Source organism: Cuculus canorus, chromosome 19 (assembly GCF_017976375.1).
Source record: "Cuculus canorus isolate bCucCan1 chromosome 19, bCucCan1.pri, whole genome shotgun sequence".
Classification (NCBI taxonomy): domain Eukaryota; kingdom Metazoa; phylum Chordata; class Aves; order Cuculiformes; family Cuculidae; genus Cuculus; species Cuculus canorus.
Window position 1 is genome coordinate 12,519,951 of NC_071419.1, and position 19,427 is coordinate 12,539,377.

Genomic DNA, 19,427 nt, shown 5'->3' on the forward strand with positions numbered 1-19,427 from the left:
CACTTGGGGACAGTGTTCAGTCAGCACGATGGGGTTGGGCTGATGGTTGGACCGGATGAGGTCTTTTCCAACCCTAACGATTCTGTGATTCTGTGCATGAACATGCCAAGCCCAGAAAATGGCAGAGAAAGTCACATTTGCACTGTTTCCAGTTTTCTTTCATCTCTCCCGCTGCGCACAGCTCTGTGCTGGCCCCTCGGCGCCAGGCATCTCCTTCCACGCAGCCCTAACCAGGTACAACGCTGCACGACCTCTCCCTTCCCCTGCGGTGTGAACACAGCTCAGTTTTATGGCCACAGCTGCTCAGCAGTCACAGGGGAACGGCGGATTTTTCCCTTTTTCCCAAGGGAAAGCCCACTGGCACAAAGCTGGCAGGGAACTAAACTCTTCTGAGCTCCCAAGCCTCCAGGTTCAGTTGAAATGGGCCACAGGGTTCCTAAGCAAGGAAAAGGCAGAATGGATCCAGAAATCCGTACTGTCCCGGTCCCCAGAGACCAGCTGGCTTAAACCAGCTTTATTAGCAATAAGTTAAGCGCAGCCCATCTTTTCATAACATAGCGATATAAAAGTTCTTTAAAAACCCCACCAATTCATGGCATGTGAGGTAGAGAGGTGGCCTCTGCCAGGAAGGAAGAGATGCAAGGAAAAAAAGCCACCACTTCTGTCACCGCTGCCCCTTCTGTCCCCTCCAAAGGTGCTGCCACCGTGTTAGCGGAGGATCTGCTGCCCGCTCAGGCCTGCCAGACGCTGGCTCTGCTCTCTGGTCTCGCTCGCCACATCCACCTCTGTGGGTGAGAGGGGCTTCGCAGCCCCAGGGCACAATGAAACCTCCTCCAGCAGCCACACAGGTGGTGACAAAGCTCCAGGACGGGACAGCAGAGGTCAGGAGTCCTCAAAGTCTACTCCAGACGGTGCCTTCTTGCTAGAAGGAGACAGAGGGAGCATCACAGCTCAAAGTGCTGCTGCCACGCAGCTCCAGAGCAGAGTTCACTGGATCTTTGCACAGCCATGCCCCAGCCCTGGGAGCAGCACTTACCTCTTGAAGCCAGGGTTAATGAGAGACTCCCCCGGGATCTTCCTCTTGGCTGGCAAAGCTGAGCCAGCCCCCTTGCTCTTCCTGGGGCTGGGGTCTGCCTCAGGCAGGGACGGGCAGGGTGGGGATAGCAAAAGGTCAGCAGTGGCTCTGGCAGCTCTGCAAGCCCCACCGTGTCCAGGGTGAGCCTCCAGTAGCCCAGCACCCATGATGGGTGAGGAGAAGCCCAGCCTGGTCTCCTCTCCCATAGGAGCAGAGAGCCTGACCTCCTGGAGGCTAGCGAGCAACCTGCCTGGCGATGCCCGGCACCCAACCTGAGCACAGCGCATCCCAGACACCCCGAGAGCCACTGCGCTCAGCCCTGGCCCCTTCTGCACTGGGAAGGGCACCGCAACAGTGAGGCGGCTGACAGCAGCCACAGCCAAGGGGACTCCGAGTGCCCCGGAGAGCATACGGACACAAGACCAGCAGCCTCCTAGAAAAGAGAAAGCAAATCAACAGCGGGAGCCCGGGAAGTGCCCCCGGCAGTTGCTTACCTGGCAGGAAAAGCTGCTGGCTCCAGGCCCCGTTCTTCTCAGGGCTGCAGGGAGACACTGCGGTCTGCAGCACTGCTGGGACAGGAACCAGAGCCAGAGTTTGTGACAGCACACTCCAAGGCATTACCACCACCCCACACCTCCCCAGCAAGCTCTGTTCCCTCCCCAGCCAAACCAAGCCATGTTCTCCTCCTAGCACTCCCAACCAGGCTGCTGCTGCCCCGAGATCCTCCTAAACCCCCAAAACAGAGACCTCAGTAAGGTGACTCCCACACATCTGGCCATGAGGACAAGGCTGTGTTCCTGCACAGAGACACAACACTGCAGGGTCTCTTCTGCCAGAGGTGGTCACGTGCAGACCCTGGCCAGCTTTGGGAACTGGACAGCCCAGAGAGGAAAAAGAAGGCAGGAACTCTGCTGCCCAGCCCTCCTGGCCAGTCCACCTGGGATCAGTGAGGGGAAACCACCTGGGGCAAGGTACACACAGGCTTCATAGAATACTAGAATGTCCTGAGTAGGAAGGGACCCACAAAGATCATTGAGTCCAACTCCTGTCCCTGCACAGGACACCCCAACATTCACACTTGTGAGGCTGAGGGCCTTGGCCAAATGCTGCTGGAAAACTGTCAGGCTTGGTGCCGTCACTGCTGCCCTGGGAGCTGCTCTAGTGCTCCAACACCCTCTGGGGAAGAACTTTCTCCTAACGTCCAACCTAACCTAACCCTTCCCTGGTGCATCTTCCTGCCACTCCCTTGGGTCCAAAGAGAAGACCTCAGTGCCTGTTCCTCCTCCTCCCCTTGTGAGGAGGCTGCAGAGCACAATGAGGTCTCCCCTAGTCTCCTCTTCTTCAGGCTGAAGAGAAGAAGGGACTTCAGCCACCCCTCACACGCTTCCCCTCTAAACTTTTCACCAACTCCATGCCCTCCTCTGGATGCTTTCCAGGAGCTTGAGATGTTTTTTATCCTGTGGCCCTAGAACTGCCCCCTGTGCTCCAGGTGGGGCCGCTCCAGTGCAGAGCAGAGCTGGACAATCCATCCCTTAACCTTCTCCCCACCTCTGGGGTGGAGGAGACGATGCCATGAAGCTGGCAGGGAGCTGCCTGCCCTTCCCCACTTCCAAATCCCATACAGACCTTCCATGCGTCTCTCCAGGCTCTCGATACATCCTGCCATGTCGAAAAACAGCTCCTGGAGCTGGCTCCTCGCCTCGGCAGCGGGCAGCTTCAGAAGATTCAGGGACACGCAAGAGGCCTCCTCCAGCAGCCGCAGCGTGATGGACCCCTCGTCCAGGCTCAGTGAGACGGCCCCGCAGCCCAACGCCTCCCTGCGTGGGGAGCCAGGGCTGAGCAGCGTCCTGGGCAGAAGGGTTGGCTCCCCGCTGCCACCGCACCCACCTCAGCTTCGCACTGTGCTCCTCTGGCGGGCACCGCTGTGGGGAGAGTGGCACGGATGGGACGGTAAGACCCGGCCCGTGCCCGAGCACCACCGCCCTGGCCCCTGCCCCAATGCCCCTGCCCCAATGCCCCTGCCCCAATGCCCCTGCTCCCTGTCCCTGCCCCACCACTCCAGCTCCCTGCCCTCCCCCAACGTCGCTGCCCCCCTTACCTCGAGCACCCGAGCCCCCCAGCCCCGCCATCCTCAGCACCTCCAGCACCCCCTGACCCCCAACACTCCCCGTCCTCCAGCACCTCCAGCACCTCCTGACCCCCAACACCCCTCGTCCTCCAGCACCTCCAGCACCTCCAGCAACCCCTGAGCCCCAACACTCCCCGTCCCCCAGCACCCCCTGACCCCCAACACTCCCCGTCCTCCAGCACCTCCAGCACCCCCTGACCCCCAACACCCCTCGTCCTCCAGCACCTCCAGCACCCCCTGACCCCCAACACCCCTCATCCTCCAGCACCTCCAGCACCCCCTGAGCCCCAACACCCCCAGTCCCCCAGCACCTCCAGCACCCCCAACCCCCAACACCCCTCATCCTCCAGCACCTCCAGCACCCCCTGAGCCCCAACACCCCCAGTCCCCCAGCACCTCCAGCACCCCCTGACCCCAAACACTCCCCATCCCCCAGCACCTCCAGCACCCCCTGAGCCCCAACACTCCCCGTCCTCCAGCACCTCCAGCACCCCCTGACCCCCAACACTCCCCGTCCCCCAGCACCTCCAGCACCCCCTGACCCCCAACACTCCCCGTCCCCCAGCACCTCCAGCACCCCCTGATTCCCAACACTCCCCGTCCCCCAGCACCTCCAGCACCCCCTGACCCCCAACACTCCCGTCCCCCAGCACCCCCTGACCCCCAACACTCCCCGTCCTCCAGCACCTCCAGCACCCCCTGACCCCCAACACTCCCCGTCCCCCAGCACCTCCAGCACCCCCTGATTCCCAACACTCCCTGTCCCCCAGCACCCCCTGATTCCCAACACTCCCCGTCCCCCAGCACCTCCAGCACCCCCTGACCCCCAACACTCCCCGTCCTCCAGCACATCCAGCACCCCCTTTCCCGCATCCCCTGGCCCTCAGCACCCCCGGCCTCTCTCAGTCCCCCAGCAGTTCCTGCCCCCCCAATACCCACAGCAGTCCCTGATTCCCAACACTCTCCCCTCCTGCCCCCAACATCCCCCGTCTCCCAGCACCCCCTGCCCCTCAATCCTCCCAGCACCCCGTCCCCCAGCACCTCCTGCCCCCCTTGTCCCCCAGCACCCCGTTATCCCAGCATCCCCAACACCCCCGTCCGCCCCGGTCCCGGTGCTCACGCAGGCGGAGGCGCTATTCTCGGGGCCGCCGCTCCAGACGTCGCTGCCGTCGGTGACGCTGCGGGGGCAGCGGTCAGGGCGGGAGCGACCCCGCACCCCCCGCACCCCGCACCCCGCATCCCCCCTGCACCCACCACTCTCCGCTCCCCCTCCCCTCACCGCACGGCGCCCCCGGCTCGGCCGTAGCACAGGAACCGGCCCGGCCCGGCCCGCAGCACTCGGAACGGCCCCGGAACGGGCGGGGCGGGCGGAGCGGCCATGGTGAACCTGGGGCTGCGGCGCGTGGAGGAGAGTGTGGCCGCCAAACACCCCGTGCGCCCGGGGCACCGGGACCGGGACGGGGCGGGGGCAACGGGGCTGGGACAAGGGGGGTGGGACAGGGACAGGGGGTGCGACAGGGGGATGGGACAGGGCCAGGGGGGTGGGACAGGGGGCTGGGATAGGGACAGGGGGGTGTGTTGGATTGGACGGGGGGAGGGGTCGGGGCTGGGACAGGGGCTGGAAAAGGGGACAGGGATAGGGGACAGGGACAGGGGCTGGGACGGGGAACAGGGACTGTGTTGGAGTGGGGAGGGGTCGGGACTGGGACAGGGACGGTTTGGGACAGGGATGGGCTGTGACAAGGGACGGGGACGGGGCAGGGGGCTGGGACTGGGACAGGGGCTGTGTTGGATTGGAGTGGGAAGGGGTCGGGGCTGGGACTGGGACAGGGGCTGGAAAAGGGGACAGGGATAGGGGGCAGGGGGAGGGGGCTGGAGACAGGGGATGGGGGACAGGGGATGGGGCAGGGGCTGTGTTGGATTGGACTGGGGAGGGCTCGGGACTGGAGCTGGGACAGGGACGGGCTGGGACAGGGGACGGGGGCAGGGGTCTGGACAGGGGCTGGGACAAGGACAAGGGACAGGGTGCTGGGGCTGGGGACAGGGGCTGTGTTGGATTGAACTGGGGAAGGAGTCGGGGCTGGGACGGGGGACAGAGAACAGGGGCAGGGACTGTGTTGGATTGGAGTGGGAAGGGGTCGGGACTGGGACTGGGACTGGGACGGGCTGGGACAGGATCTGGGACAAGGGGCTGGGACAGGGGCTGGGACTGGGACAGGGGCTGTGTTGGATTGGACTGGGGTCGGGGCTGGAAAAGGGAACAGGATTAGGGGGCAGAGAGAGGGGGCTGGGGACAGGGACAGGGGCTTGGGGGCAGGGGACAGGGGATGGGGCTGTGTTGGATTGGACTGGGGAGGGGTCGGGACTGGAGCTGGGACAGGGACGGGCTGGGACAGGGGCAGGGGCTGGGACAAGGAGCTGCAGCAGGACAGGAGACAGGGACAGGAACAGGGGCAGGGGCTGGAACAAGGGCAGGGGACAGGGGCAGAAGCAAGGGCAGGGGCTTGGGTTGGGTTGGGGTCCGGGCTGGAGCTGGGGCAGAGGCAGGATCTCAGGGCAGAACTGGGGCAGGGGCTGGGGCAAAGGGGCAGGGGCTGAGTGCTGTGGGCTGCGGCAGAGACAGGAGCTGAGCCTTTAGTCTGGGGCAGGGGCAGGAGCAGGGCCTTGGCTTGGCTTGGCTTGGCTTGGGGGCTGGACTGGAGCTGGGATTGGGGCTGGGGCAGGAGCTGGGATCGGGGGCCAGGGCTGGGGTTTGGGGCTGGAGATGAGGCTGGGCCCAGGACCCCACACTGAGCGAGTCCCGCAGGCGCTGCAGCAGTACGCAGCCTGCCAGTCCCACGCCTTCATGAAGGGCATCGGCGCCTTCCTGGCAGGTTGGTCGTGGGGCTCCCCGGCTCTCTCGGGGCAGCGGGGGGCCCAGGCCAGTAACAGTGCCCACCCCATGTTGGAGCAGGCAGTGGAGCCGCCTTTGCCGCGGTGCAGCTGGTGAGGAGGCGGCTGCCTGCCAGCCCGCAGTGGAGCCTGCTGCTGGCCGCCGGTGAGTGCCAGGCAGAGCGGCCGCGTGTCCCTAGCCAGGGGATTCTCCTCTGGCCCCTGGCACATCCCTGCACCCCAATGGTAGTAGCTCAGAAGCTGGCAGGTGCTTTACCTGCCACTGCCCTTAGCGATGCCCTTGCTGCCGGCGCTCTCTGGAGCATCTCTGTCTCTTCAGCTGCAGGGTCCCTCGCCAGCTATGTAGTAACTAGAGCTGAGACACAGAAATGCTCTGACTTCTGGATTTACCTGGAGACAGGCAAGTCCCCACAGGACCTTGCTGTGGCTGAGAGCATGTCTAAGCCCACAGGTACGTTCACATCTCTCCCTGGGCTTCTCCTGCCAGGTTCTTCCCTGCTGCAAAAATTTGCTGTTCCTGTCTACTCATTAAGCTGGTGACTGTGTCATTTCCAAAGCCCTTGTGCAAGTCTGGCACTGGCAGCCCTTATGATGGGGTGGCAGCAGTGCTCGGGTAGCCGGATTCATGGCTCCCACGTCCCTGTGTGCTCCAGGCCCATCTCCTGCACTGCAGGGACTGGAGCAGGGCTGACAAAACAGGATGAGGACGCAACTTCTGCCTGTTGCCCTGCCAGCCTTGTGGATTCATGAGAGCCGGCATAAAGGGCTTGTTTGCTGGAAGAGGAGGAAAAGGGTGGAAGATGGAGGGAGGCGGTCAATCCCTCCCCACCACAGCTGCTCTGGGTGGGCACTAGGACAGCACTGCTGGGTGCTTCCCAGGCACCGTGAGTTCCCAAAGCTGAGCCTGGCTGGAGGGCTTTAAACACTTCAGCAGGGCTCTGCGGTTCTCTGGCTGCCCTTGGCAAATGCACCAGGATAGTCGGATATCCAGGGAGCTTGTTCTTTCCGCTGCAGAGAATCTGCCCAGCCTGGAGGAGAGAGCGAGCGAGGCACAGCCGGTGCGGAGGAACAAGTATGGGGATGTGGTGGAGTAGCCAGCAGAGCATAGCGCCCCGTGCCCATGTCCTGCTTCACCCCTCCTGCCTGCCCTGCCTGCCTGTGCCAGTGCTGCCCGCGAGCCGGCTGGGCTCTGGAGTGCTGCCAGGGAGCTCGGAGGAGTTGATCCCACATTGAGCCTGATGAAGGCACCATAGGGGCTGCTGACTCCTGGGTGGCCTCTGAGCATCACATGTGTGGGGCACAATAAAAGCCGAGAGCTGAAAGCGCTTGTTGTGGATGAAGCAAAGGCGGGCGGTGGGACAGGCAGAGCTGGGGTGTGGATGGTGTGTGTCACCCTCAGGCAGCCCCTGCGGTAGATGGTGTAGGAGGGAGCTCTGGTCCCCTGAGGACGCAGCACTGGGACTCATGGACAAACTGGCTGCTCTTGGTGGATACCCAGCTCTGCTTCACCTGCAGCTGAGTTTCTTAGAAGGGGAAACCCAGCCCAGGTCTGGAAGCGAGCTGCTTTCTTAGAGCAGAGCAGCGGTGTTTCAGTTTGAGAGGCCAGGAATGCCTCCTTCCGTGGGGACAGTCCCTGAGCCTCATCACAGGAGGGAGGAGATGAGAGGCCCAGGGAAGAAACTGGGTCTGGGGGCTCAGAATGTCATCTGAACCGGAATAATTTGGAGCTGCCAATGGAACAGCTAAAAGCAAAGTGGCTGCAGGGGCAAGGCTTGATGAGTCGGGACTGGCCCGGGGCAGCTGCTGTGGTGGCTGTGAGGTGGCAGCGACTGCATGAACAAACAGCCAGCCCTGCGGGCTGCTCTCCTGCTCTGCTTGGGTACCACTCCCAGTCCTCTGGGAGCAGAGGCTCCCTACGTGTTTGCCTTTTGTGGAGACTGTGGCTGTGGGCGCAGCAGTGAATGCCCCGGGCATTCAGTGTGAGCACTGCCTGCTCGCGCCTTTGTGGTGACTGGACCTCTACCGCTTGGGAAACCGCAACTTTGCAACCGTGGCTGGTTGAAACTCTTCCACCTCCAGGTGGGCCTGAGTCTGGAGTGAGGTTTCGAGCCCACCTTGGTCCATCCTGGAGAGTTCTTCAGGCTAGTAGAGCATTTGAAGCCATGATAGTGTCTCAGCAGACTGCAAGGGATTGAGACCTTCAGGCAGAGCCTGACCCACGCTGTGTCTGAGCAGACCCTATAGGTGGCTTTACAGCAACAGTTGATCAGCCCGGTGCTGATCAAAAGCCAAAGAGCCACAGGAGTGGTTACAAAGATTTATTTCTGATTATAAAAAAACCCAACCAGACAAACCCAAACCTTCTGCATGTTTGCGTGTCCCTGTTCTTACTCAGTTGGAAATGAAGGCGCATCCTCCTGGCTGCCTGGCGTGGGGCGATGCAGGGCTCAAATCCTAAAGCAGCACAAAGCCCCGCTCCCGGAGCGAGCCCATCACCTCTGCACTGGCACAGCTACGTGCCAGGGAGCCACACGGGCTTTTTGTGCCACCACCAGGGGATGGAGGAGGCTCTGGCTGTGGCAAAGGCGAGTCTGGCTTAGGAACCACAGGAATGGGGAAGGCACTATGCCTGGTGGCTGAAGCGGGACCCGGGAAGCTGCCTGCTCCCCATGTCTGGTTGTTGCTAAGCCCCTACCCAGAGACCCTGTGCTGAGGCTGGTGAAAGCCCAGGCCAAGATCTGGCCCTCAGGAAGGTCAGTGGTGTTTCTGTGTTGGAAAAAAAGGCAGCTTGGGCTCCGGGTGATGCCCAGAGCTCCCCGAGGAGCAGGGCTGATGTTCCAGGGACAGGCTAGAGAGGTCAGCTGTAAGGACTGGCATAAGTAGTACTACCCAGCCCTCCATGCATGTGAGAATAAATCCTGCTGTTGTCTGGACTTACTGGCCCGTCCAGCCCCAGCCTGGTTGCAGAAAGATGTCCCAGTCCAAATCCCAAGCCTGTTTGAGCGTCCATCCCTGAGTAGTACTGGGAAACCCTTCAGCGTTCTCCTGCAAGGCCAGCTGTCCTCTTCTGTCCCCCACTGTCTGCAGCTTGAAAGCAAAGGGAGGGCAAAAAGGCACAGCTTTCCCTGTGGGACAGGCAGTGCCAGGTACTGGAGGAGGACGTCTGAGCACTTGCCGCATCCCAAGTGTTTGACTCCAGCAGGAAGGGTGGTGCTGAGTCCTGCAGGCAAGGCCCACCCTGTCCCTGCTGTTAGATTGCGCTGGACTTGCTGCGCCGGAGCAGGCAGACGGCAGTCACCAGAGATGTTAGGGTGGTGAGCACAAAGAGCAGGAGGAGGATGACCCAGTAGTTATACACGATGCTCTTGTGGGAAGAGGGCTTCTCTGCCGGGATCATGTTGGTGAGGTTCAGCATGTAACCTAGGGCCCAGCCGATGGAGGTTTCTCCTGCCTGTGGAAACAGCACGGGATGGCCACCTCTATGTCAACCCAATGGAGGAGTCCACAGCACCCTGAGCCCTCAGTGGCCCACGGGTCCAGCCAGTCCAGGTTCAAAGCAGTGACCACCATGTTCTGAGCTGGGCTTATCTGATGGGAGCACGATTTTGGCTGCTCGTGCCAGTCCCGAGCTCACTGCCAATCCCATGGCTTGTGCAGGTGAGCACGCTTGGCAAAGGTGGGATCCTGCCCTGAGATAACTTCCCAACAAACCTGGGCCAAGAGTTGTTTGAGATGGCTGGTGTCTTGAGGGCCAAGGAATGTCTGGAGGACCTGTCTCCGTGACCAAACCCTACAGGCAGCTCAGCTCATTTTTTTTTTTTCCCTATCTCCCAGAAGATCCACCCAAAAACTTGGAGTCCCATTCTGCCCCTTTTCCCTGAGATCTTCCCTCACATTGCATGGCTCGTTCTTGGGTGTGGGTTCCTCTCTCCTGCAGGGCCCAAACAGATACCATGGCATGAGTATGTGCTCTGATTTTAACCTACCTTCTTCTGGAAAGCGATGTTCGGGAAGGAATAGTTGTTGAAGTTGTAGCCTTTAGTGGTGAGCAAATAAACAAACATGCTGACTGGGCAGTAATCCGGCAGTCTCTTCTCCAGCTTAGGGGCTTTCTGGAGCAACTGGGTGGGATGCATGGAGGGATGAAGAAAATAGGTCAAGCCAAAAGGTCCATGCTTTGTTTCTGTGGCCTGAAGTTCTGGGTGGTTGCATCTGGCTGGCCAAGGTGCTGGTCATACCCACCTGAGCCTCTCCTGGTCTGACATGGGGACCATCACCCACCATCCCCCTACTTCATGAGTACCAGGACACCCAACCCCCTGAGCTCTCAGCACCCAGGTGATGCCCCACATGAAGCAGCCCTCTCCTCTCCACCACGCCCGAGGAGCCCACCTCATTCCAGCTGGTGGCACAGATGGTCTTGGCAGCATCCATCAGGTCACTGGGCAAGTGCACGGGTCTCCCCATCACTGTCCGGATGAAGTCAACCGTGTAGAAGAAGGCAGAGAAGGCCTAGTGGAGGCAAGGAGGCAGCTGTGGGACGGGCTGGAAGGCAGCTGGAAGGACATCTTTCTGCCACCCTCTCATCACAAACAGCCCCTCTGCCCAGAGTGTTGGGCACAAGTGATGGCCCCTGCAGAGCCATAGGTCTGGCTTTGCCACTGTGTGATGCCGGGGGGCCGGGGACGTGTGCCCCCCCAGCAGCCAGGCCACCACCCTGCTTCATGCCAGGACTTACAATGAAGTTTCCTGAAACCTCTGGCTGGAAAACACCACCAAAGGAGCAGCGGGAGAAGGAGCAGGTGGTGAAGTTGAAGAGCTTGCTGACAAGCAGAGCACAGAGGGTCCCGTTCCCGGTGCCGGTCACGGTGATGGTGGTGTCGAGAGCAAGGCTGGGCCTCTCCTCCTCTGTGCAGGGGCTGTCGTAGACGCTGCTCAGTGACAGGCTCTTGCGGTAGCCCGTGGGCCAGCAGGGATTGGCGACAGTGGCTTGGTAGTTCTCAGCCTGCCAGAGATGCATGATCATGGGATGCATGAGCCACGCTGTGGCTCTGGCTGTCCTGGTGCTACATGGCAGCGCCAGCACCGCTGCCTGCCTGCCTCCCCTTCCCTGCTGAGGAGACGCGGAGGGGCTGGGGCAGTGGGAACCACAGCTATAAGTTGCCACGAGTGTCTTGAAGTTACTTGGGATGTCTTTGCTCCGGGCGAGGCGTGCAACACCTCACAGAGGGGATGGCGGTGAGCTCCAGGACCGTGGGAGAGGGCTGGGGACAAGACCCAGGGAGTGGCTGGGAAAGGTGTGCGGCCGCGGGTCCTGGAGCCAGGGCTGGGACACCCACCTGTGTAAACACTAAGGGGAGGGAGCAACCGTGGGGCAACAACAGCCAGCATCCCTGTCGAGCTGGTTACCTGGAGGAGCTTCGAGAGCAGCCTCTTGAGAACCTGGTCCCTTCCATAGCAGAGGAAGCTGTGGGTGTACACTTTGTACGCCTGGCCGTACAGCTTCAGCATCACCTCATTTCTGGGGTCTTCGATGATGTCCCTGGTTTCAAAGGTGATCTGTGTGGAAGCGCCCCCAAAGTCCATGGCCCCCAGGGTCTTCCTCTGGGGCTGGATCCATTCCCCGAGCCACCCACGCTGAGCAAGGAAGACAAGAGCAGATGTAAGGCTGTGATGAGCTGTGGGACAGCCTGGCCATCACAGCCATCCCTGGCCGGTGCCGCAGTCCTCTGCCCACCTTGATGAAGTTCTCCATGAGGTAGTTTGCAGTGACCCAGCCGAAGACCCCTTCCTCTTCCCCTGACAGGATCTTTGCCCCCCGGAAATCAAAGGGGTATGACTTCAGCGTGGCCGCCACGGCGCTGAGGACGGCGTCCGAAGCCTGCGGGTTGGTGATGCTGTGGGCCAGGCAAGAGGGCAGAGTGGCAGGGCTGCTCCAGGGTGCCACAAACAGAGCCCCTGCTGCCTGCAGAGCCTGTGGGGCCCGGCCCCAGGGCAGCACATGGGGCGGGAGGGTCCTCGCCTGGGTACTTGTAGGGCTGTCCCCCAAAATTCTGCAGCTAATTCTCCTTGTCTCTGCTAAAGAAGGAGGCGGGTGGCAGGGATGAAGATGTTCTCCCTCCTCCTGAGCTGTGCTCCATGGCTGGCTGGCAAGGGGGGTCACAGCTCCCTCCTCTGTGTGGTGTTCAGGGGAGAATCATTCTCACTGCAGCTCATCAAGCTGGCAATGGGTGCAGGGAGGCTTTCTTTCTGGCTAGCCAAAAGGGCTGAGTGGGTTACCCCGGTGCTGGCCCCACACCAGCCCCTGTTCAGCCAGAGAAGTGCTGGCTGTGCCGTGCAGAGCATCGCCGGCTCTGGAAAGCAGCAGCACCTCTGGAGCTAGGCAGCTGGGAGGGTTAAGAGCTTCACCTGGCAAAGGAGGGACATTGCAGATGTCCTTCACCATCTCCACCCCTGGCATGGGTGGCAAGATGGCAGGGTGTCACAGCAGGGTCCCCCGGGTACCGTTTGAGGCCAGGCAGCTGGCGTGGCCAGAGCAAGCACTCACTTGAGCAGGCGCATGCCAGCCGTGGCGCCCAGGTAGAGTGGGGTGCCCATGTGCTTCTCCTTGGGCACATCCTTCAGAGCCTGGTCCAGGCAGTGCACCAAGCTCATCCCGGCAGCCGGAGGGTTGGAGCTGTAGCTGGAGATGCCAGGACCTGTGGAGAGGAAACAGCATTTCTCCCTGCAGGCGATGGGAAGATGCTTGGTGAAAAGATGCTCAGTGGGCAGCTTTGCCCCTCCCAGGCTGTTCCTAAGGTAGGTGCTGCGGGTTTCTGTGGGCATGGAGCCATCCAGAGCCCAGCCACATCTCCCTACCCACGCTGCATCCCCCGCCAGCTGATTGCCAGGGAAAGGTTGTTTAAACAAAGAGTGAAAACCCATCCCTTGCTCCTCACTGGGATAGAATCATAGAATAGTTTCGGTTGGAAGGGACCTTAAAGATCATCCAGTTCCAACCCCCCTGCTGTAGGCAGGGACATCCCACTGGCTCAGGCTGCCCAAGGCCCCATCCAACCTGGCCTTGGACACCTCCAGGGATGGGGCAGCCACAGCTTCCCTGGGCAACCTGGGCCAGGGCCTCACCACTCTCAAGGTGAAGAAATTCTATAGCAGGGAATAGCAGGGAGCTTAATTGTTCGGGTGTTTCAATGCATGCCAGGAAAAGATAAACCATGAGCACACATGGCTGCAGCCCTTGGGAGGAGATGGGGGAGCTTGGGGAGCAGAGGCAGACCCTTTGTAACCCCTCGCTGCCCAGGGAGACAGCTGAGTGCAGCACGGCTGTTTGAACCATCGCAGTGCCCTGCCCGCGGGAGATGAGACAGACCCTGCCACCGGCCCTTACCCTCCACATCACACATGCTGTTCTCGCTGACCACTCCGGTGTCGTTCTCCTTGTCCGCTGGCCACTTGTAGACAAACATGGCTGTGTGGGAGGACCCGGCGTCCAGCACGATGCCGTACTGTGAGGGGAGGCAGCGGGTCAGGGTGAAGCAGGAGACCCCGTACGTGCCCCAGCCCATCCTGAGGGAAGGCACTGAGGCTCAAAGACCCTCAGCCGGTCTCATCCTGGCCCTGCCAGTGCCCTCAGGAGCTTCATCTGGCAGAGGCGAGCGCGGTTCAGCCCAGTGTGGACATGGGCTCGCTTACATCTCCTCCTGTGTGGAGCTGAGCCCAGGAAGCAACGGGGAGCTGGTGCCATCCCCAGCCAGGGACACTGGGCACTGCTTGGCACAGCCCAGGGACTCTGGCTTTTGGGACATGGGGACCCCTTTGTCTCCTTGAAGACAGACCAGGAGGCTCTCCCTGCCCCCTACCCTGCTTGCTCCCATCTGTGCTGGGGTCCCTGGGGCCGGGGGGGTACCTGCGAGCAGCCCCTTGGGATGCAGCTCGCCAAAGAAGGGCAGCCAGGCACCTCGTCCCTCCTGCCCTTGTATGGCTTGGCCATTCTCTGGCTATAAATAACCCCGCTCCCTCCTGCCAGCCAAGGTTCCCCTGCTCCCAGGGAGGGGCCATTCCATGCTGTTTGTGTCCCCCCCGGGTCGGACCCTTCTGCCCCCCCCTCGGGCTGCCCACACTGGGCCCCTCTGTGCCACTGCTTTGCTGCCAGAGAGGAGAGTGACTCCTGGGGGAGAAAAGAGCCAAGCATCTCTGAGGTGAAACCACTTAAGACTCATGGAATCATTGAGGCTGGAAAAGACCTCTAAGCTCATCCAGTCCCAAGAGCCCCTCCCCAGATTCCCTGGAGCCCCTTTCAGCACTGGAAGCTGCTCTAAGGTCTCCCCACACGCTTCTCCAGGCTGAACAACCCCAACTCTCTCAGCCTGTCCTCGTACGGGAGGTGCTCCAGCCCACGGATCATCTCCATGGCCTCCTCTGGACTCGCTTGAACAGCTCCATGTTCTTGCTGTGCTGAGGACTCCAGAACTGAATGCAGAGCTTCAGGTCTCATGAGAGAGGAGCAGAGGGGCAGAATCCCCTCCCTCCCTGCTGGTCCCACTGCTCTGGATGCAGCCCAGGGCACGGTTGGTTTCTGGGCTGCGAGTGCACATTGCCAGCTCACGGTGAGCTTCTCGTCCCTCAGTGCACGTGGGGTGTGTGGCTGCAGGTGTGCACGAGGAGGGGTTTGTGCACGGACATCCATGTGTGCTTTAGGTGGGGGGTGCACATGGTGTGCAGGGGTGGGTGTAGATGTGCACAGTTGTGTCACCAACGTTGCGTGTGTCTGTGCAGGTGTGCATTTCGGCAGGTGTGCATGGGCATGCGCGCAAGCGTGCACCCATGTGGGGGTGTAAACCTGTGGCAGCCACGCCGCTGGCTCAAGCCCAGGGAAACCGAGGCAGCAGCAACCCTGCACCCAGTGTGAGCTCCATTGGGAGGTGTCATGTCTGGGGTGACAGTGACAGCGCTGTGGCAGGGCTGCAGGCACATCGCAGTGCCCTTTGCTGCCGGTTCCTGTGGGTCAGGGTGGGCGTCTCTCGTCTCAGACCCAGATGCCCATCGCTCTCGGGTGTGGGGTGGCAAAGATGGGCAGCAGCTCCAAGACCTGGGGGCAAGGAACAGTCCATGGGATGCCCTGCCCAGCTGTGGCCTGGCCCCAGCAGCGAAGGCAGCAGCTCGGGCTGGCCGAGGTAATGACATGCGGCAACATGAACCACTGCAGAGCGGAGGCTGCTGCCGCTGCAGGGAGTGCCCGGCACCCAGCCAGCCGCTAATGCCATGGCTTGCTCCCTGGCTGCCTCGCATGAGAGGAGCCTCCACAGCCCCATGACAGCCCCTTCTGCCTCTCTCCTGAGGGGCACAGAGTTTTGCACCCCAGCCTGTCACTGCGGAGAAGCCGTCCTTCCCATGGCACTGGTGGCAGCGAGCAGGGTGGAAGCCAAGTGCACAGGCACAAGCATGAAGGGGCTGAGGCAGACCTGGATGGCCAAGAAAGTCCCCAGGGATGAAGGAGAGGTCCCATTCCCTCCTCCTGGGGGTGCACACACATCTCCAGCACCCACATAGGGATTGGAGGTTGGGTCACCCACAGCGGTGCTGTGATGGTGCCGGCTCTGTCTCAGCCTCTGCTCTATCTCCTGTCCCATCTCCTGTCCCAGCCCCTGTGCCCGGGCATCAGAGCCACTGTGTGCCCCCCAGAGCGAGCTGCCATGCGTGCTGAGGCCGGCACCGCGCTGCGGGAGTGCAGCTGCATGGGGGGCAGAGGCAGGTCCTCTGCAGGGGCGCTGCAGCCAGGCAGCTCTGGGAGACAGAAACACGGCCAAAAGCCCGTCTCATCAGTGCTTTGCAGCATCCGCACTGCCCTCGGCTGTTCCAGCCAAGGTGCACTGTGCCTGCCAAGGACTGGGCTCTAAAGGAAAGCTGCAGGGACACAAGGATGCCCTGGCACACTCCCATGCCAGTGCCTGGCTCCCATCATCCCTCTCATCCCCCCTGGCATGCTTGGCTGCCGGCACCCCAGGGCTTGGCAGGGCCTCGCTCGCGTGTGGCCCCAGCTCCAGCCCATTGCAAGATTCCCACTCCCAGAATCTCCTGGTGGCACAAGGATGATAGAATTTTCTAACCATGGGACCCCCTGTGCAGACCCTGGTGATGCCACAGGTCTGGGGGACAGAGGGTTCCGCGGCGTGGCCCCACACCAGGACAGTGTCCCCATGCCATCCCCAGCCCCACTGCCTCCCAGGTCACCCGTGGCCCCGGACTCCTCCGACGCAGCATCGCTCAGCCCAGCTGCGCCAAGGCTGCTCCGTCCTGAAGTCCCTGCAGAGGACAGGGAGGTCCCCAAAGGCCAGAGGGCAACGAAGACAGAGGAGCAGGGCTCAACTCTCCTGATGAGTGCATGGCTCTCCCCACAGCCCAGGGGATGAGGCAGAGGGGCACACAGAACTGCCCAGCTTGCTGCAGCCCCCACCGTGCCCCGTGAGTGTGCCTGGGGCTCCAGGCTCTCCGGGCAGCCCCACGGCACAGGGGTGCTCAGCCCAGCCCCACAACATCCCACCTCCCTCGAGGGTGGCAAGACCTGAGGGGCCTCTATGTGCATGGTGGGTTCTGATGGGTTTCCTTCCCGTTGCACCCCGGGATGGCTGGCAGGGGAAGAGCCCAGCAGGCTCTGTAACGGCCAGCAAGGAGATGTGCCAAAAGAAGGGAAAAAAAGGGTTCTCAAAAGAAGGCAACAGCTCAAAGACATCAGGCAGTGGTGCCGTAAGCCCTGCTGCAGACCTGTGAGGGAAGGGGAACACCCCGTTCCTGGGTGCCAGTCCCTCTGGCAGCAAGAGAACTGATGTGGGGTATTTTTAGGGTCGTATTCCAAACAAAGGAGCTGGAAAGGGAAGACGTGGAGCCAGACCGCAGTGGTGAGCAGTGCCATCACCCAGCTGCTGAGCTGGACTGGGCCGGCAAGAACCGTGTCTTGCCCAGGAGTGTGGGTAGAGCATGACCCGGGTCCCCACAGCAGGACTGACCTTTGCTAAGTCATGTCTGCACATTCTGGGCTGAGTTACACTAAGAACAAGCTTTGCATCCCCAAATGACCCCTGAGCTTTGTGCAAAAGCAAACCCCTTGGTGCCCGCCTGGCACCAGCCCCACAGGAACAGGCTCTGCTGTGACCCCAGTGCCGAGCTCCGGTGGGCAGCCCCTCACCGCACACACTGTGCCAGACCTCGTATGCACTTGGCACATCCTGGAATGGTGCAAGATCCACAGTCTGGGCATTACAGCCTCTCTTGGAGCAGGGCCAGGACCCGTGGCAGTGTTTGGGGATGCTCAGCCCCAAACTGCAGACTGCCTGCTTCCCAGGCTGAGCCAAGTGGTGCATATGGGGCTCTCAGCATGGATGCATCTAAATCCCCTATGTCAAAAGAGACAAAATCTGTTTTTAAATCAGCTACGGGCAGTGCTCGAGATGCCCCAGCACATGGCAAAGAAAGGTGTAACAGGGAAGGACTTAATCATTGCTAGTTGCATTAACAGCAGCGAGTGTCGTCTTGGCTGAGAGACCTCGTTTCTCAACCTCTTCTTCTTTACATCTGCTAAACTAGGAGAGAAGGCAGCACATCTGGCAGCCAGGCTGGCTCAGAAAGTTTCCAAGGACATTGCTTGGGGTGAAAAAAAGGGGGAGGGGGTTTGGACGAACCATTTGCGGGAACTCGGAATACTCCGCTCCGCTTGGAATAGCTCTGCCTGTTACCAAAAACGTTAAGCCTTCTTTAAAACAAAAGACTCGGGCTGCAAAGGAGTCAGCTGGGGGACTTGGCCAATGAGAAATCGGTCGGGAAATTCTTTCAGCATCTGAATTTACAATGAAAAAGGGAAAAAAAGCAGCTCGTTTCCCTAGGGAAGCGCATTTCTGAGCTGCCGGGGGGCCCCGGGCACGGCACCGCGGTTCTTCGGGGGGCGCAGAGGGTTCCTCGGGTTGAGGATCCCCCGCAGCCGCCGGTGCCACCGAGGATCCCCGGGATGCCAGAGCCGCTCCCGGCCAGGGCAGCATCCCCGGCATCTCCCCATCGCCCTCCCGGTGCTGCCGTCCCGTCCCCCGCTCACCTTGAAGCCGGGCGGGCCCCGAGCGTCCCCGGAGCCGAGCCCGAGCAGGAGGATGCCCAGGAGGCAGCCGAGGGCGAGCAGCAGCAGCACCGCGGCCACCCGGCGGGCCATGGCGGGGCAGGTGAGCGGCTCCGCGGCGGCGGCGGCTCCTGCGGCTGCTGCTCCTCCTCCCCCGCCTCCTCCTCCTCCTCCTCCTCGCCCGCCTCTCCCGGCTGAGTCACCGCCGCCCCGGCCCACCCGGGCGGGACACCGGGGCTGCCCTGGCCCCTGTCCCGGGATCAGCCCCATCTCCCACCCCGAGCATCGCCCATCCCAGGATCAGCCCCATCTCCCACCCCGAGCATCGCCCCTCTCCCGGGATCAGCCCCATCTCCCACCCCGAGCATCATCCATCCCGGGATCAGCCCCATCTCCCACCTCGAGCATCATCCATCCCGGGATCAGCCCCATCTCCCACCTCGAGCATCATCCATCCCGGGATCAGCCCCATCTCCCACCCCGAGCATCACCCATCCCGGGATCAGCCCCATCTCCCACCCTGAGCATCACCCATCCTGGGATCAGCCTCATCTCCCACCCCGAGCATCGCCCCTCTCCCGGGATCAGACCCATCTCCCACCCTGAGCATCTCCCGGGATCAGCCCCATCTCCCGCCCAGGCATCGCCCCTGTCCCAGGATCACCCCCTCTCCTGCCCCGAGTATCACCCCTCTCCCAGGATCAGCCCCATCTCCCACCCAGGCATCACATCTACCCTGGGATCAGCCTTGTCCTGCCTTGCACCCTGCACATGGCCTCAGAGCTCAGCTCCACCTTGTTCCTCCTCCCTGGGCACAGCCTCTGTGCCTGGGATCAGTCCCGTCTTCTACCCGCACCAAGCTTTATCCTTGATCCAGAACTCAACCCCCCCAGACATAGCCCTTGTCCCGGGGCTCAGTCCAGAGATGGTTTTGGTGGGAGCTGAGAACCCTGAAGCAACAGAAAAGCTCCAAGAATGAGAACATGCCTCACCATGATTAACAACTACGAGTGTAGGACTGCTTTTAATCATCACAAGGGGTTTGTGACAGCCCTGAGGAGGCCAGCTGTTTATTGGATTGGTTTAATATGGTCACAAGTGATTAATGTGGTGTGTTTCTATATGGAGCAGCGAGCCAAGGAAGTTCCGGCCCTGGCTCTCAGAAGGACATTGTGATCTTACTTACACAGTTGGGATAAAACAGCGAACACAATAATAAACAAGGAGATATC

General features: G+C 61.4%; 3 protein-coding genes across 10 annotated transcripts; 1 reads left to right on the forward strand and 2 right to left on the reverse strand.

The window, feature by feature from the left end:
• Nucleotides 1-437: 437 nt before the first annotated feature.
• Nucleotides 438-4,618, reverse strand: PAXX (PAXX non-homologous end joining factor). Of its 4 annotated transcripts, none has more exons than XM_054084383.1 (7): nucleotides 4,483-4,618; nucleotides 4,324-4,381; nucleotides 2,963-2,997; nucleotides 2,702-2,892; nucleotides 1,570-1,644; nucleotides 1,037-1,130; nucleotides 438-922 (listed from the first exon to the last, which is right to left on the reverse strand). In XM_054084383.1, exons 1-7 carry the CDS (start codon nucleotides 4,581-4,583, stop codon nucleotides 883-885), a joined length of 594 nt encoding a protein of 197 aa, XP_053940358.1. In that variant the 5' UTR covers nucleotides 4,584-4,618; the 3' UTR covers nucleotides 438-882. The 4 variants fall into 4 exon arrangements, with proteins under 4 accessions (XP_053940358.1, XP_053940359.1, XP_053940357.1 ...); XM_054084384.1 differs by having other exon boundaries at nucleotides 450-922; nucleotides 1,570-1,641; XM_054084382.1 differs by lacking the exons at nucleotides 438-922; nucleotides 1,037-1,130 and having other exon boundaries at nucleotides 1,171-1,641.
• On the forward strand, nucleotides 4,562-10,072 carry TMEM141 (transmembrane protein 141). Of its 5 annotated transcripts, none has more exons than XM_054084389.1 (5): nucleotides 4,571-4,635; nucleotides 6,010-6,076; nucleotides 6,157-6,240; nucleotides 6,415-6,546; nucleotides 9,753-10,072. In XM_054084389.1, the coding sequence occupies exons 1-5, from the start codon at nucleotides 4,582-4,584 to the stop codon at nucleotides 9,791-9,793; spliced, it is 378 nt and encodes a 125-aa protein (XP_053940364.1). In that variant the 5' UTR covers nucleotides 4,571-4,581; the 3' UTR covers nucleotides 9,794-10,072. The 5 variants fall into 5 exon arrangements, with proteins under 5 accessions (XP_053940361.1, XP_053940364.1, XP_053940362.1 ...); XM_054084387.1 differs by lacking the exon at nucleotides 9,753-10,072 and adding an exon at nucleotides 7,110-7,238; XM_054084385.1 differs by lacking the exon at nucleotides 9,753-10,072 and adding an exon at nucleotides 6,830-7,100.
• On the reverse strand, nucleotides 8,400-18,373 carry ENTPD2 (ectonucleoside triphosphate diphosphohydrolase 2). The gene is made up of 9 exons (XM_054084380.1): nucleotides 18,178-18,373; nucleotides 13,483-13,600; nucleotides 12,643-12,793; nucleotides 11,833-11,992; nucleotides 11,505-11,732; nucleotides 10,834-11,100; nucleotides 10,488-10,607; nucleotides 10,082-10,216; nucleotides 8,400-9,546 (listed from the first exon to the last, which is right to left on the reverse strand). The coding sequence occupies exons 1-9, from the start codon at nucleotides 18,286-18,288 to the stop codon at nucleotides 9,346-9,348; spliced, it is 1,491 nt and encodes a 496-aa protein (XP_053940355.1). The 5' UTR covers nucleotides 18,289-18,373; the 3' UTR covers nucleotides 8,400-9,345.
• Nucleotides 18,374-19,427: the final 1,054 nt, after the last annotated feature.